We start from the raw sequence: 16,514 nt of genomic DNA, 5'->3' as shown, positions 1-16,514 counted from the left end.
CGCCTACAGGAAGAATGGTCCAAAATTCCCATCAATCCCTATCGTACGCTTGTGAAAAAATGTAGGTTTGCTGCAGTCATAGCAGCGAAGGAGGGACCTTACTTCTTATTAAGGTTGGTGCCATGGCTGTTTGTTTCTCACACTATGGTGTCTGTTGACTTCTTTCAAAGAAGTGTATATTATGCATTACACATATCCACTGGATCAAAAACTTGCTCATCCTTGAGGTAACTAGAACTAAATTTAACATGCGCAATATCTCATACCGTGCTTTCAACTCATTAACTTAAAAAAAAAGAAAAACTTGCTCCTCACATCCACTCATCCTTGGGTTCTTCTCGCATTATGCAGCAGCAAGTAGATCAGCGCCATACAAAGTTTAGATACGTCTTGTAAGAGAACAGCAAAAGCAGTTATTTTCAGTGAATATTAATACCACTTCCAAAGTTTAACTGATATTTCTAAAGAAATGTTTAGACTACTGATGGATGGGAATAGACTACCTCTCCCACCTATCTAAAGTACTATACATGTGCTAACTAGATCCTGCCGCCATCATCATCATCATAAGCATAATATTTTCAGTTTGCAATTCTTAAGAATTGGGTGGGAGCTGCAATGCTTAAGAGATTAAGATAAAAAAGAAGATTGCTATTAATTCTTGCACTCAGTTATTCTAATCTTCAGAAACCTTATATAACTGTTGATATCTGCCTTTGCTCTTTGAAAATATCTTGAGTTTCTATCAGGTAAGTTCCTCTAAAAATTCCATGTTTTAATTAAAATCTCCCTTTCCCTCCAATTTAACACATTCTGGACACTTCTTAGGAGAATAAATCCTTATCAGGACTTTGTTCTCAAAACCCAAATATATCTGGACTACAAGTATAGTAGTCCAGATATAGCCTAACCGAGGTCGTATGCAAGTAATAACCACTGTCTATATATGTCAGTGTCATCAGAAACCTTATATAACTGTTGATATCTGCCTTTGCTCTTTGAAAATATCTTGAGTTTCTGTGTTATCCTCAGTGCCTTTGAACAGTCTCCTGAATTTACACTCCCAGTCCTCCGACAACTTCTAGCCACCACTAACTTCAGAAATATAGTCCTTCCAATATAGTACTGAAGTTTAAATTAAAAAAAAAAACAGAAACATTACCTAAAAGGGAGGATAAATTCAAATCTTCCGTGAATACAAACCTTGTTATGTATTCACGGAAGTACTAAAATTCACGGTACTGCTAAAATGACCTGATACTTCTTTTTGTGCATTAGTATCTCGAAAGCAATGCATCAAGTTCACAGCTAAAATATGATACAAATGTATATTGTATTGTAAAAAGAAAAGGAAATTTTTATATAATCTTTTCTCGAAGGTATATAAAAAAACAGATGCGCTTGTACAGCTTTTTGATAGCCTTTAGGAAATGACATTTACTTCCATTGTACTAAACTGATCGATGAAAGACCATTGTACGTTCACTTTTAGTTGCAGACTACAGGAAGTTTCTGTCTTTCTCCAGCAGTTTCTGAGTTAGTTGACCTCAGGCAAAGAAAATTGGGGTTTCCCCTCTTCCTGGAACTTGGGTTTTTAAACTCCTCAGTTAAAAAAAAAAAAATCAACTGCAGAATCAGCCAAATTTCAGGAATAAAATGCATTGGATTTTTTTAACAAAAAAACTGTATAAAATAAAACCAGCTAATGCCTTTTATTCCCTTATAGGGAACAAGCGAAGCCTTTACCCCTACTAACGTTTTGCAAACTGAGTGGGCAGTTTAATCTCCAGTAGCCAATCACAGATAGCTGGCCCAAGACTAATTATAAGTGACAACCTAGGAAGAGACGGGAAATCAAGTGGTGTCATCTCTTGGCACTTAACCTAACACAATATGTTATTGTCTAAAATAATGTGGGTTCTACGGTCGATATTCTTAAGTTTACGAGACGAAAAACACGAGATTCTGGGAGGGAAAAAAAGGTGATTGCCTGTGCCAGAGATCGACTAACTTGGGAACAGGTTGAAGAAAGGCTTAGGAGTTCCTCCAGTTGGCGACTAGACTAACTTAAATCTATCCTCGGGAGACCTAGAGCAGAGGATGCAAGTGTCACTTCCACTAAGCCACACAGGACTAAAAAAAATTGTATAATAATGTTTGAAATATTTCTATGTATATATCAGTGGAGGGTAACAAGTTCATTGTTATCGACTGGGTGATCACTGATTTTAATGCCAGTTTGTCAAGCCGATTCAGTGAATTTAATAACAATCAAATATATTTTTGAATATTTCTTATTCATTTATAACATGGAAAACATGGAAAAACGGTAGATAAAAATCTGCAATTATTTTTACGTTGACAAAACTTGAAAATCCAAATTGATACACTGCGAAGCAATCTCTCGTAAAATATAGTTCATCGGGTGGGTGGGGGGGGGGGTGGAAACTTTTGCTATCGAAATATGTATCCAGATGTAACTAATATTACTGCAAGTTCTAAGTAAATTGACCTCTTCATAATTTGAACCCAACAAAGACGAAGTATTATTCTTAATAGAGGTTTATTTTCTTGATCATATGAATTAGAAAAATAATATTTGGTTTACAGATCAAGTATTGATAAAATTTATTAACTCTACCAACTAATTTCGCCACACTTTAACTGTTGGCATCGTCAGAGCACTGACATATAGGTTTAAAACAATCTCACAATTATGAGTAACTGTAAAACTGACAAGAGTAATTACAAATAAAATAGCATCGAACGTGAGTGAAACACGTATCGCATGTACAAGGTTAGCTAGCTGTTGTTAAGGAACTTCCTATAGTTTGTGTTGAAGTTCATTTCTTTCTTTTTAGAGATCTAATTAGGGTTTTCCATATCTCTGGGAGTATAAAACCTTGATTTCTGTTCAGGTTAACAGTAGAACGAGCGACTGTGGCTGCTTCTTTGAAAATTCTTGAATGGTAGTTTTCCTCTATGTAAGGAGAACAGCTTTTGTTCCACTCGATGACATGGTTAGTTGCAGAGAAATGAGACGATAGGCCAGAAATGTCCTGTCTGTTGTTTTTTTACGTAGCCAATGTGTTTCTTTTGCCTGATTTCGAGGCTTCTTGAAGTCTGTCCGATGTAACTTGAGCCACATGAGCATGGAATATTATAAACACCACCATATTTATAGAAAGGATGGTTATCTTTTGGAGATCTTAGTAGTTTACGAATAGTTTCTAATGGTTGGAATGTTACTCTTATTTTGTGTGCTTTGAGGAGGCTGGCGAGTTTGCTGGAGATGCCACTTACATCGTTTGGAACAAAAACAAAGATGACCTATATGACTTTCTCAAAAAGATTAACTCCTTCCATCATTCGATTAAATTTACTCTGGAACTTGAAAGAGACAAACAGCTACAGTTTTTAGACATCTTAATAAAAAAAAAAACAAATAGATGGCAGCATAAATCTATCGGTTTACAGGAAACCGACCAATACAGGACGCTACCTACTTTTCAGCTCATCTCACCATCTCTCACATAAACTCAGCATTGTACACATGTTAAAGGAAAAGAGTTATTAGCATCACAAGATGAGTTAACATTAATTTCTAACAATCTGTACTTGAACAGCTATCCAAGAAGACTAGTCAATAAAATCCTTTTCTCTGAACCACCACAAAGAGAACAAGAAGATATTCAATATATAAAAACTATTGCAATTCCGTATGTAAGTGGCATCTCCAACAAACTCGCCAGCCTCCCGAAACCACACAAAATAAGAGTAACATTCCACCATTAGAAACTATTCGTAAACTACTAAGATCTCCAAAAGATAACCATCCTTTCTATAAATATGGTGGTGTTTATAATATTCCATGCCCATGTGGCTCAAGTTACATCGGACAGACTTCAAGAGGCCTCGAAATCAGGCAAAAGGAACACATTGGCTACGTAAAAAACAACAGACAGGACATTTCTGGCATATCGTCTCATTTCTCTGCAACTAACCTAAAATGTCATCGAGTGGAACAAAAGCTGTTCTCCTTACATAGAGGAAAACTACCATTCAAGAATTTTTAAAGAAGCAGGCACAGTCGCTCGTTCTACTGTTAACCTTAACAAAAATCAAGGTTTTATACTCCCAGAGATATGTAAAACCCTAATTAGATCTCTAAAAATACAATAAATGAACTTCAACACAAACTAGAGGAAGTCCCTTAGCAACAGCAAGCTAACCTTGTACATGCCATACGTGTTTCACTCACGTTCGATGCTATTTTATTTGTAATTATTCTTGTCAGTTTTACAGTTACTTATAATTGTGAGATTGTTTTAAACCTATGTCAGTGCCCTGAAGATGCCAACAGTTAAAGTGTGGCGAAACTAGTTGGTAGAGTTAATAAATTTTATCAATACTTGATCTGTAAACCAAATATTATTTTACTAAGTATTATTCTATTCTTACATTTCCAAAAAAAAAAAAAAAAAATTAAGATTGGCTTTACCACAGTATACTATCAAATTTACGTAATTACTTAAACATGGCGTTGAAGTATAATATTTATTTAAATTAAATCCTAGATATAAATTTGAAATTTAATTATACATAATTTTATAAGATGACTTAAAATCAGCTTGATGCTACCCAAAGGAGAATAATTTGTTTAGTAGAGGTTTCTGCAATATACATGCTCCACAGAACTGGTCACCATTTTCCTCATTCCTCTAAAGATGTAAACGCATGAGCAGAAGTTGCCAGTTAACATCCATACACTTAGCGAACCGACTTTTCATTCTGTTTTATTTATTTATTGAAACAACCTTCCCCATGCCAGTTTCCACAAGGTTCATGTTCCCCGCCTTTAAACACATGTTCCCTTTTCTCCTTAATGACTTGCCCACATATGGCACTGTTGTATTCTGGGATTTGCGAACATGAGTACAGAGGATTGATAAATCTCACTCACACAAATTAACAATTGCAAAATCAATGACAGAAGTAAAGGGCTTAAGACTCCGCCCTGGTTAGATATGGTATTTCACACCTGCGTACGATTTACGATCATATATATATACACGGTACCGTCGACAGGGTGTAACATAGAGGCAACCTGTCTCACGGCGCGACTTAATAAGGGCGCTCGTTCAGCCATATTGCGGTAAGCAATATGGCTGAACGAGCCGTATTGCTATCACCATCCTAACAGTACTGTTCACTTATGCATAGAGAAACTGTAATCATCATTTTACTACTTTGAATTACAACGCTAGCAACAAGTGACGTGTACACATCCAACAATTTACGTATAGCGTTTGCATATATTTCGAAGTTACTTTTGGAATGGTTCCAAAGATAATTTTTCTGAGAAAATTCGTTTGACAAGTTGATTTTCATTTAAAAAAAATTGCTGTGACTTCTCTTACTTCATATTATTCCCAAAAGTCTTGATTTCCAAATTACATGTGCAGCAATCCTTCACACATTTTTAACTGAGCTTCTCAGAAGCCGTCCTCCAAATTATGCAGCAAAAGATGTGTCTACCTATTTAATTTTCAAATTTGAGCACTAATCACGTGTCAATATGGTCTTAAAAATTTTCAAACGATGTATACATTGCCAATACGTCTTAAAAATAAACTTCCTTAGGTTATCTCTTTAACAAGAAATATGCTTTCTTGTTAAAATATTAGGGATCTAACAAGCTGAAAACTACTTTACTGAAACAAAAGCATTTAATGAAACTATTTATTGACAAAAAAAATAAAATAAAATATAAAAACATAAAATACACTCTGAAGATAAAATGTATAAAATCCACTGTATTGAATATACTAGTTACTCTTACGGGAACATATAAAATTGCAAATTATACCGAGTAACTAATTAAAACTAAACAATAACAATGAATCGAAAAAGTGATGGCTTCTTTGGGCCTGTGTTGTTGAGCAAAGCTTTTCATATGATGGTGATACATTGGAATTGACACTCTTAGTTCTCTTTTTAATCGAGATCTACACGTATATTTTGTTTTTAAGGCAATCACTGCAGAAAACTCGATTTCACAAAGATGTCGGAAATTGCAAATGTGCACGAAAAACTTTTTGACCTTAGTGCAGAAAATTCATCATGAAACAGCGACCCAAAATTCAAAGAGCGATTTCGATGCAAATTGTCTTTTGATTTTTTTTGCTAACTTTTATGGGTTTTGTCATTGTCTCAACACAAGAACTGCAAGGTAGGGGACGCCACAAAAACTAATATTAAAAAATTGGACACACATGAAAGAAGGTTGAGAAACACTACTCTAAGGCAATAAATACTACGAATTCATTTCTTGGGAAATATTCCCCATAGACTACAGGCCAAAATGTAGTTTACAGGAAAGAAAAAAAAAGGGTTAAGATTAGGATTTATACTGACATGATACCACTAAAATCATGAATGCATATCAAAAACAATCTCAAATAATTTAACCAGGAACAATATTACTAAGAACAGTAAAATTTGGTTAAGAATATGATGGAATGCAATTCTATTTCAAAACAGTTGTGCGAGTTTTTTTTTTCGGAATAATTCAAAGAAAAATTGCTCTACAAAACTGGAAGTTAAATGAAGCAATGAGTGCAAGAAAAATGATTAGATTGGTCAATTTCTCAATGCTTAAAAAGAAGGAAAGCATATTTATTCCCCAACTAACAGGTTATGAGTTTTATATCCACATATAAATACGAATGTCCAGGAAATTGTTAGATGGCTTTTGTCGCCTAGGCCATACACTACTTCCTGGAGTCAGGAAGTAGTTTGAAAAGTTGCTTGTTTGGAGTGTATACTGAGGTCCTCTGATCATATATCTAACCCTTAGCCTATTCTAATATATATCTTACGGTTAAAGTGATAAAGTTATTAATAATAATTAATAACCGGTTAAAGTGAATAATTAGAATTAATCACTTTAACCGGTTAAAGTGAATAATTCCTAGAGGAGTTTGGTAAATGTAATAAAAACATGTTTATAGGTTTTATAGATAGGTTTTTATATTCTCAATAGAAATTATAACAGCTTAGCTTAGATTAGTTTATAATGAAAAAAAGTAAGGAAAGTACTTCTTTTGAACTCAATGAAATCAGAAATCATTATAAACTAATCTAAATCGATTGGAAATCATTATAAACTAACCTAATATTTATTGGTTAGGTTAGTTTATAATGATTTCCAACCTAAACTAACATTTATTGGTTAGGTTAGTTTATAATGAAAAAAGTAAGGAAAGTACTTCTTTTGCACTCAATGAAATCATTATAACCTAACCTAACCTGGATGTCGCATGTCGAACCAGAGTGTAGTCGTAGTTTGTCGTGAGCAGATTAATAGGGATAAAAGATAAACGTTGTTGTGGGCCGAGCTTAATGATTGCAGGCAGATGAATGGGGATAACAAATAAAAGTTGTTGTGGACAGATGAATGGGGATTATAGATAAACGTCGTTGCTGTACCTCTTTCCTCATCAATGGAGAAAACACTGATCAGTTCCTCTCTGATTTATCTATTATCCCCATTCATCTGCCCACAACAACTTTTATTTGTTATCCCCATTCATCTGCCTGCAATCATTAAATTCGGCCCACAATAATGTTTATCTTTCATCCCCATTAATCTGACCACGTCAACCTACGACTACACTCTGGTTCGACATGCGACATCCAGGTTAGTTTAGGTTAGTTTATAATGATTTCTGATTTCATTCAGTGCAAAAGAAGTACTTTCCTTAATTTTTTCATTATAAAACTAACCTAACCTAAGCTGTTATAATTTCTATTGAAAATGAAAACCTATATGTAAAAAACCTATAAACATGTTTTTATTACATTTGCCAGATTCCTCTAGGAATTATTCACTGTAATTCCTAGAGGAGGAATCTGGTATAATTCCTAGAACAGATTCTAAGTCTAGGAATTATTATAGATTCCTCTAGGAATCTATAATTCCTAGAGGAATATATATATATATTCCCGTTGCTTGTAGTATTCATACTCATTAAATTAATACTAAACAGGTAAAAAGTAAGAATTTAATAAATCAATTACTAGTTTCGTATAACAATATTGTGGACTTCAGATTGATACAATAAAACACAAATATAAAGAGGTATTAGAGAATGGAGATTTCTAAATAACAAACCGTTTTTTTTTTAATTCATTCACTAAAGACAGACGTTCTTTACCCTATGAACGTTACAGACGAAATAGCAAAATCATACAAGAATATAATTTAAAAGTTGTCTTTTTAGACCTCTACAAAAATTTTCTATATATGCCTAAACAACCACGTCAATCTATAAAAAGACTAGGAGTTTATAAAATCTACTGCTATTGTTTGTTATTACATAAACAATTGCGGTGTTTGTTATGTTCGTTAGAAGGGGGACGTTCTGGAGAAATCCGTCCAAAAGAACATGTAAGAGATATAGAAAAAAATGAAGACATAAATCCGGATTGGTCTTTTCTGCCACCAAGAAAACCTATCAAATTAATTGGCAAATCGCAAAAATACCACACATAATTTAATACTTATGTATGCAAATTTAAAGAGAATAATGAGATGTTCAGTTAATAAAAACAAAGGCCTGATATTAACTCAACTCTGCGCTGCATATATATACACACACACACATACACACACGACATCTACGTATTGATGAATTAGGCTAGAGACAAAATATATCCTGTAACAATGACCGGCACTCATATCTCGTTCCTTTATTCAACGTCCGACAGGTGTGAATGAATATATTTAAAAAAAAAATACGGTTTGTTATTTAGAAATCTCCATATTAATCCATTTATATTCGAGTTTTAATGTTATTAATCTGACGAAGTACACAATATTGTTGTACGAAACTAGTCACTGGTTTCGGGCAGTAGTCATTTAATAATTACACACGCAGGGTGTCCGAAAAAGAACTCCGAGATTTTCAATGAAATTTATATTAAAATATTTTGAAGCAGAAATATATAAAGAAATGTATGTTGGAAATATTATCCAAGTACGACTGCCTGTTAGTATAACTCAATGTGTGCACCATTTACAGCCCTACAGACATCAAAACGGAATTCCACCTCAGACCGCACTCGGGTAAGCATATCCATTGGAATTGCTTCTCTGATTGCTGTTATTCTTACTTACCGTATTTAAAACTGCCCAAAGAAATTTCAGGCGGGAGTATGGTAGAAATGCTCCGAGTAACAAAGGCATCCGTAAATGGCAGTAACAGTTCTGGAAAACAGGAAGTGTTTTAAAAGGACACTCACCATGTAGGCCTACACCAAGTACGGAAAACTGGGAACGAATAGTTCCCTGTGCATCCAGTGATCAAGTTGGCAACCTATTTGAAGAAGTCATGGAACAGATCAAATGATGGGATTTTGCTTAATAGGCCTCTGTGCAAGATCCAGTGAAAAGTTTTGGAAATATCGAGTGCAACCGCTTGAGATTCACCAAACTTCCCCATGGTATTTGTTCAGAGATGCGTGACATATGTGGACAGCAGCGAAATCCATATCGGTTGTAACTTATTAGTTGGGTGCCTTCACACATGAATTGCATATTGATGGTTCTCTCCGTTACTTTAAGAGGGGATGTGCGAGAAATTGGGCAATATTTTGTAGTGATCTGTCATCCTTCTTGGGAATGGGTTGAACATAAACCAGTAGTCAGGCTGTCGGGGTAGATACCAGTAGAGTAAGAGCATAAACTGGTGACATAGGACAGGAGTAGGTGCACAAACCTTTAGACTTTGCAAAAAACTAATTTGGACAATTTCCTCCTGATCTCTTTCTGGTAAAATGATAGAGGGGAGCATCTGGAATGGTTGGAGGGCATTTAATTCAATCATTTATGCATAAATTAGAGGAAAATGTGTGAAGCCAAGAGATTGATTTTTCTGTGGGTGATAACAGAATTGAATCATCTGGGCGTGACAGGAGTAAGAGAAGTGTTGGCAAAAATTACGACCAATTACTTTGATGAAAGACCTAAAGACTTTGTTTGTCATTTTGACAAGATGTAAGTTTTCTGCTCTTTTAACGTTTTGGAAGCATTGATAGTTTTCTTTCACCTTTAGCGTGCTCGATTATAAGCATTAAAGGAAGATAGAGTTCTTGACTGAAGTCAGCTGTGGTACGTTTAATTTTTTGCTTCTTCAGCTTGGCACGCCTTTTGGAGAATCAAGGGATAGATGGGGGGGGGGAGTTGAAAGTGGTGCAAGGAATGTACGTTTCAATGTCAGTAAGAATTACTTTGCTAACATGTTCGGTGTATGTGTTTGGGTTTGAAGGCCAAAAGCAATAGTCCAACTATGGGAATGAAGCACACAGAAATCAGGAAGGTCGTTTGACTTGGCACTATTATATTTCCAGACTACTCTTGTTTGAGAGTGGCTGCGTAAGCATTGTTCCATGGAACAGTACACTACATTGTGGTCTAAATTATCCAGGGGAGGACCCAACAACATTCACACTGCACTTGGAGGGGGTCACTAGTGAGAAGGAGATCTAGAGGGGGTTTAGGGAAAAGTTATCTGATATTCTGTTAGGCATGTTAGCAATTTGTGTAAGTGATGGCAAATGTCTCAGCATCTCTGCTTGCTTGATGTGTACAAGAGGAGAGCCAGTTTGTGAATGTTCACAATACACCAACTGGCTTTCCTACAGTTATATTAATGCTAATAGATCATAGGGGTGGGGTGATTTTGCTGCTAGGAAACAAGGACCAGTGAAAATCAACTGGGAGAGCAAAAGAGATGGACAATTCTAAGTCAGATGCTGTCATGGTATCAGAGTGGATATATGCACAGACGCCACCCTTGAGACAAAGGAGTAAAAAAAAAAGTGTGTAATTGGAAAATCTGATTAGTGCTGGGGGGGGGGGTTAGATTTCGCCTTTTGCCAGGAAAAAGTAGGTGGTTTTTGCAAACCAGAGATCATAGTCAACACTTGAGGTTGGAGTTGAAGATGCATATATTTGTGAATTTCGAAGGTTCTGTGGGACATATATTTGACCGCATGGGTTGTGCGTTATGCAGTAATTGCATACTGGTTTCCATGGTGTCATTTGATTAGTGCACTTTTTTTTTTTTTTTTTGTAATCTATGATCCAATTATCGCCAGCATTTCGGCGTTTTTCTTCTACTTTTCGTAGTTGACGTCCTCGTATGCGCGATTAAGGTATAGTGCCTTTGTACTTTGTTTATAGCTGTTATTAGTTTTCATGTGCTCACCAGTGTATCGCAAGTCACTTTCACGAGACGTGGGAAGTTCGATTTTATCATTTCCTTTATTCGTAAGCCCGAAACGATGGCACCTGATGATTTTTCTGGGATTGAAGTTGCATTTTCCCGTTAACTTAAAGACACCTATTTAGTGACTCGTCAGTTTGCGTTTGCAAATTCAGAATGACTGCATCGATTTTTATATTCGCCCTCGATCGAGTCGTGTACCGTTGATGCGTTAAGGTGACAGAGTTCATTGGCGTTGTCGAAGGAGGGTACAACTGTGTTGCGGCGCTGATCGTTCGAAAGGAAGTTTCGTCCATATTGTTGAGGCGCTGTTCGAGGTTTTGGATGCGTTTTCCCAAGTTCAGTAGTTGCTTTACTGAAGGAACACACACACACTGAACAAAAGAAAGGTTGGTTGCGATTAATATACAAATCGGCACACAAGCTGATTTCTCTATTATTGCAAACAAGCGACCAGGGGTAATAGAATCACACAAAATACCTTTTTATTTTTTTCTCGTCGGTAATATCGAGTTTGCAACGGCGGCACTTCGCATCAACTTTGATTTTGTCGGTGATTGACTGCGCTGGCGAGATCCATAGCGCTCTGACGTCGTTGGCTTTGCCATCTTTGCTTCGTACGGTAGGAATAGAGAACTTTTTTTTTTTTTGTTAAACTGTCTAGAAATAGTTCTGTTCCGAGATAAAACGGAATAAAATATTCTGTTTTTATCTCGGAACAGAACTATTTCTAGAAAATTTAAACCAACACTTGAGAATATTACGAAAAATGTGGTCAAGGAAGAATTTATTTTTATCACGTGGACTGTTCAAAAAAAAAAAAAAAAATTAAACGACGACACATTTGACAGTATCACAACTAGTGACAAGAACCATCGCAAAATTATGAATTTAATAGCTTCACATAAGACTAGAACAATATATTAATGTTGGGATTTGATGGTGGTATGTGTACATATACATATCACGCGATCGGTTTTGCGAACTATGTATTCCAGTTGTCGCAAAACCTGCAGTACAGTAGTTAAGTGATCATAGATGAAGTCTGTTCGTGGTCTTGAGTTGAAGCTTATAGTGGGGAAACAGCCTGGGAAAAGAACAGTGGTACCGAAAAATCACCTTCCTACATTAGAAAATATCGCAGATTTAATCTTTAAATTAAAAGCCCTTTAACTTTTGCAATTCTGACATGGTGAGTTTGGATATTGTTTCGCTCTTCACTAACGTTTCATTAGATATAACCATTCAATTTCTCTCCAAACATTTTTCAGCTGACATCCTTAAATCATCTGGCTTTGCTGTGCACTCCAGCTAAATCTCTACAATTCAGTGGGAGGTTGCGCCATGGCTTTCAACGAATACTTTCCATTTTGGATAACTGTTCTCCTACTAAAAAAAAACTCTTCATGTGCTAGAGAATTTCCATTCCTTACATAAAAGATATTTGAATACATTCAAATTAAAAAAAAAAAAAAATTCCAGACAACTTTCAAACCGCTAAATTAAGAGTTCTGGTCAAAATAGGAAAGATTGCAGGAATCAGTAATGGAGTTCCTGTAATCTTTCCTATTCTGACTAGACAGTTCGTACTATACATCCGACAATGAGAATATGGATTACATTCATTTCCTTCTAGTTGAGAAAGCTGTCCGCTGTTCTACTGTCCACAGGATCTTATAGGACAACACAAAGATTCATCACAGAAGTGATTTTGATTGAGATTTTTTAAAGAAATTCTATGAAGCTCTTCGCAATCAACAATCTAAATCGTGATAATATAAAAATTTCAAAAGCCTAAATCTTTTTTTTTTCCCGTAAAATATATGCAATTATTAGAAACAGCTTTATTTTATATCTATATACACACCGGGATAAACAAGCACACACAAACATGTATGCATTACACACGTACTGATTTAGTTACTTTTACATATTTATATTAGTTTTACGCGAATAATTAATTGTTTATATACTCAGTATGCAATTTTATGCAAATATTGTATTTTTATTTTATTTCTAATTCAGTTAATTTTTCCTTTTAACTTAGTTCTTAAAAGAACTGGGCGATGGACTGAGTCCTTGACTCTTTATCCCGTCATCTGAATGAAGAGAATCTGTGTGGATGGGGTGTTATTGAGCTAAAAAGCTCTAGTCATGGCTGGATAACGGCAATAGCCGAGCCTCAGTTAAAACTTCATTAGCTACAGCATTGCCATTCGTTACCCTGGAAGTCCTGATTTTTCTCTTTGCATGAACTTTTATAGCTGTAACGAGCCTTGAGTTCCTTACTCATTGGCTAAGGATATTTATAGCTGTGTTAATGACCATGTTTACAGTTTCTTAATAGTATTCACGTGACTGGTTCTTTGCGTGTTTGTTCGCTCATTGCGATTGATATACTCATCACGAAGTATTCTATATCAAATATTCTATTTTTTTTCTTCGTGTCTATGAATTACGTTAGCATTTATAATAATTTAGAAAACTCGCATGCATTCTTTTTTCTTGTTACAAGACAAATACTGGTAAAAAAATATGTAATAGTTGAGTTGACTCACAAATTTTACTAGTTCCGAATAAAGAAACATTTGAGTTTCTAATGTATATAATTAAATTAACTGACATTAAAAGTTAGACTAAATAAATAATCCACACAAAAAAGCAGTAAGTTATCATTCGTTTAATGGATTTTTTGGGGGGAGGGAGGGAGAAGAATTTGGGCTATATTTAAATCCTTTACAGGAAAACTGAAGTTGAATCTAACCTTTGCATGCACAGAAACCAGTGAGAATCCTCTCTCTTCAAATTAAATTAATCTGTTGAATTACTTGCAAAACGAGGGGATTAGAAGAAGAACTGGCATAATCAATTATAATAATTCAGGTTTATATAATAATTACTTCGATATTCATATTTTATGAATTAAGAATAATTCATTCTCAAAATTCAAGTTTCAAGGCTGGGTGAAAGAACAAGTTTACATCCCAGCACACCATTACAATCTTATTTCACAAAACATATCAAATTAGTCAATCTACTAACTTAACTGTAAACGATCTATATTTTCCAGAAAGATTAAAACTTACACCTTCTTTGTCCTCTTGGGTCTTTGGAATGAGAGTAAATGTAAGGAAAATTTGTCCCCAGTTCTTTGATGGGTCATCTTCTGGTTTTCCAGATTCTGTAATTGGGATGACTAGGTCTGTGGCTCTGAAATTGCAAATTTGTTATAAATGAATGCTTCAGTTAACTGACACAAATTACTCAAGAATTAAAAGTTAGTTGACAAGAAACAACTTATTTATGTAACCTGTCAATTGTGCAATTTATATTCTCATGCGCCAGGAGATAGACTTTTCAAGTATTAAAAAAAACAAAAAACTTTCGACCTCTGTCAGCCTCACTTAAGTCGCAAACAATTGCATTACAGCAGAAAACATTTGACAGAGAAATTCACTCTACACTGTTATATTTATAACGTATGTTACATACGGTGTAAGATTTCCCCATTCTCGTGTACACTAATCAAAAATATTCGGACACTCTTCGCAGTAGTGAATACGGTTATATATATATATATATATATATATATCAGAACCACTGCTCATACAGGTGTAAAAGGAAACACGGGGTTTTGCAATCTTCGCAGATAAACATTAACAGTAAAATATACAACTGAAAAGCTGCAACTTTCGACGTGCTACGGAGATGCCACTTGTGCAACAACTTAGTTCAAGAAATTTGTCCTGCTACAGCTGTCCCAATCAACTGCAAACGATATTATTGTGAAGTGCAAACGCGATCTAGGAGGCCACACAAAAATCGCAGAGGAAGATTGCTGCATGCTGAAATGCCTGGCGCGAAGAAAAAAAAAAACCTCACTATCTGACAGTCCGACGAATGAGTCTGGATTTGGCAGATGCCAGGAGAATGATACCTGCCGAATGTGACTTTTGATGGTGGAGATACTCCACCATGAGACCATGATGCCTTCTCCAGTGGAGAAGGCATTATGGTCTGGAGCTGTTTTTCATGGTTTTGGGGCTTTCTCCCATTTCCAGTGATAGGGGGATCTTAACTCCGCAGCCTGTAATGACATTCCAGACAATTCTATGCTTCCAACTTCATGGCTATAGTTCTGTAAAGGACAGGAAAGGTCTTTACAGGAATGATTTAATATAATGCGTGTTGAACTTGACTGGCCTGCACAAAGCTCTGATCGCAACCCTATCGAACACTTGTGGGATGAATTGGAACGCCAATTGCGAGCTAGGCCGAATCGTCCAACATCAGTAACCTATCTCACTCTCTCCTCTAATGAAAAATTAAAGGAAATTACCGCAGCAACGTCAACGTACCAAAATATAGCGAAAGCCTTCTCAGAAGACTAAAGGCCATTATAGCAGCAAAAGTGGACCAACTTCATATTAATGCCTTTCATATTAGAACAGGAGTTGGGATGAGCTGGCGTCCCGATATTTTTGATCATATAGCGTATTAACTACAATATCACTATTCTGAAACGTTCACCTCTACAGTACGATGTTACTGTTAAATGATTTTCGGTTAAGGTTTTGAGACTTTTGCAGGCTGTACAGTCTGCCTGTCTAATATCCAAAGTACAATTAACCGAAGAAGCCTGAGCAGGTGTAAATAAGTATTGCTGAGAAAGCATTTGCTTCTCTACCCCCCCACCCCGACCCAAATCTACAAATGAGAACAGCGTAACATTATTATAAAAACCTTTGGTTCACATAAAGCTTTGTCATCTTACATGCAGGTAGGATGAAACTTTGACTTGGAGTGGTTTATAGATGCTGACAATTCCTGATATTTCTGACTAAGTGAAATAAGTTGCGAAGTCATCCAAAGATAATTGACAGAGAATTACCTAAGACTTTGTATCGAAGGATTGATCGAACTGAACCCGGCTGAGGATCTCCCATAACTGGCAGTGCTAAATAAGTATAAGGAGTTTCCTTCGCAAACATCAGCAATATCGAAGGATCTCAACATAGCAGATATTCTAGCCAAAATAGTTTTCCAAATGCTCCTAAAGAGTCAAATTTACAGGCAACTTTATAGCTTCTGAGAAAAGCTAACAAAATTAAAATTATCACACCTTCGCGAAAATATATTATCACTTTATGTTCTGATTATACTTAACTTCTGTAATACTGTAATAATTGCATTCATGATGTGCGCAGTACAATTTAATCATTT

At 35.5% G+C, this 16,514-nt stretch overlaps 1 protein-coding gene across 5 annotated transcripts in view; it reads right to left on the bottom strand.

The window, feature by feature from the left end:
* Positions 1-16,514, bottom strand: part of Mctp (multiple C2 domain and transmembrane region protein) — a 642,744-nt gene that overhangs the window by 321,663 nt on the left and 304,567 nt on the right. For all 5 annotated transcript variants that reach the window (XM_090402333.1, XM_090402331.1, XM_090402329.1 and 2 more), the window contains one exon: positions 14,378-14,501. In XM_090402333.1, coding sequence (XP_090258459.1) covers positions 14,378-14,501 — 124 coding nt within the window. The remainder of the gene's footprint in view (positions 1-14,377; positions 14,502-16,514) is intronic.

This window comes from Typopeltis vanoorti, chromosome 13, assembly GCF_054136105.1.
Source record: "Typopeltis vanoorti isolate ZY-2024b chromosome 13, IOZ_Tvanoo_1.0, whole genome shotgun sequence".
In the NCBI taxonomy this organism is placed as follows: Eukaryota; Metazoa; Arthropoda; class Arachnida; order Uropygi; family Thelyphonidae; genus Typopeltis; species Typopeltis vanoorti.
The sequence above is the reverse complement of the archived record's forward strand: the minus strand, read 5'-3'. Positions and strand labels throughout refer to the sequence as shown.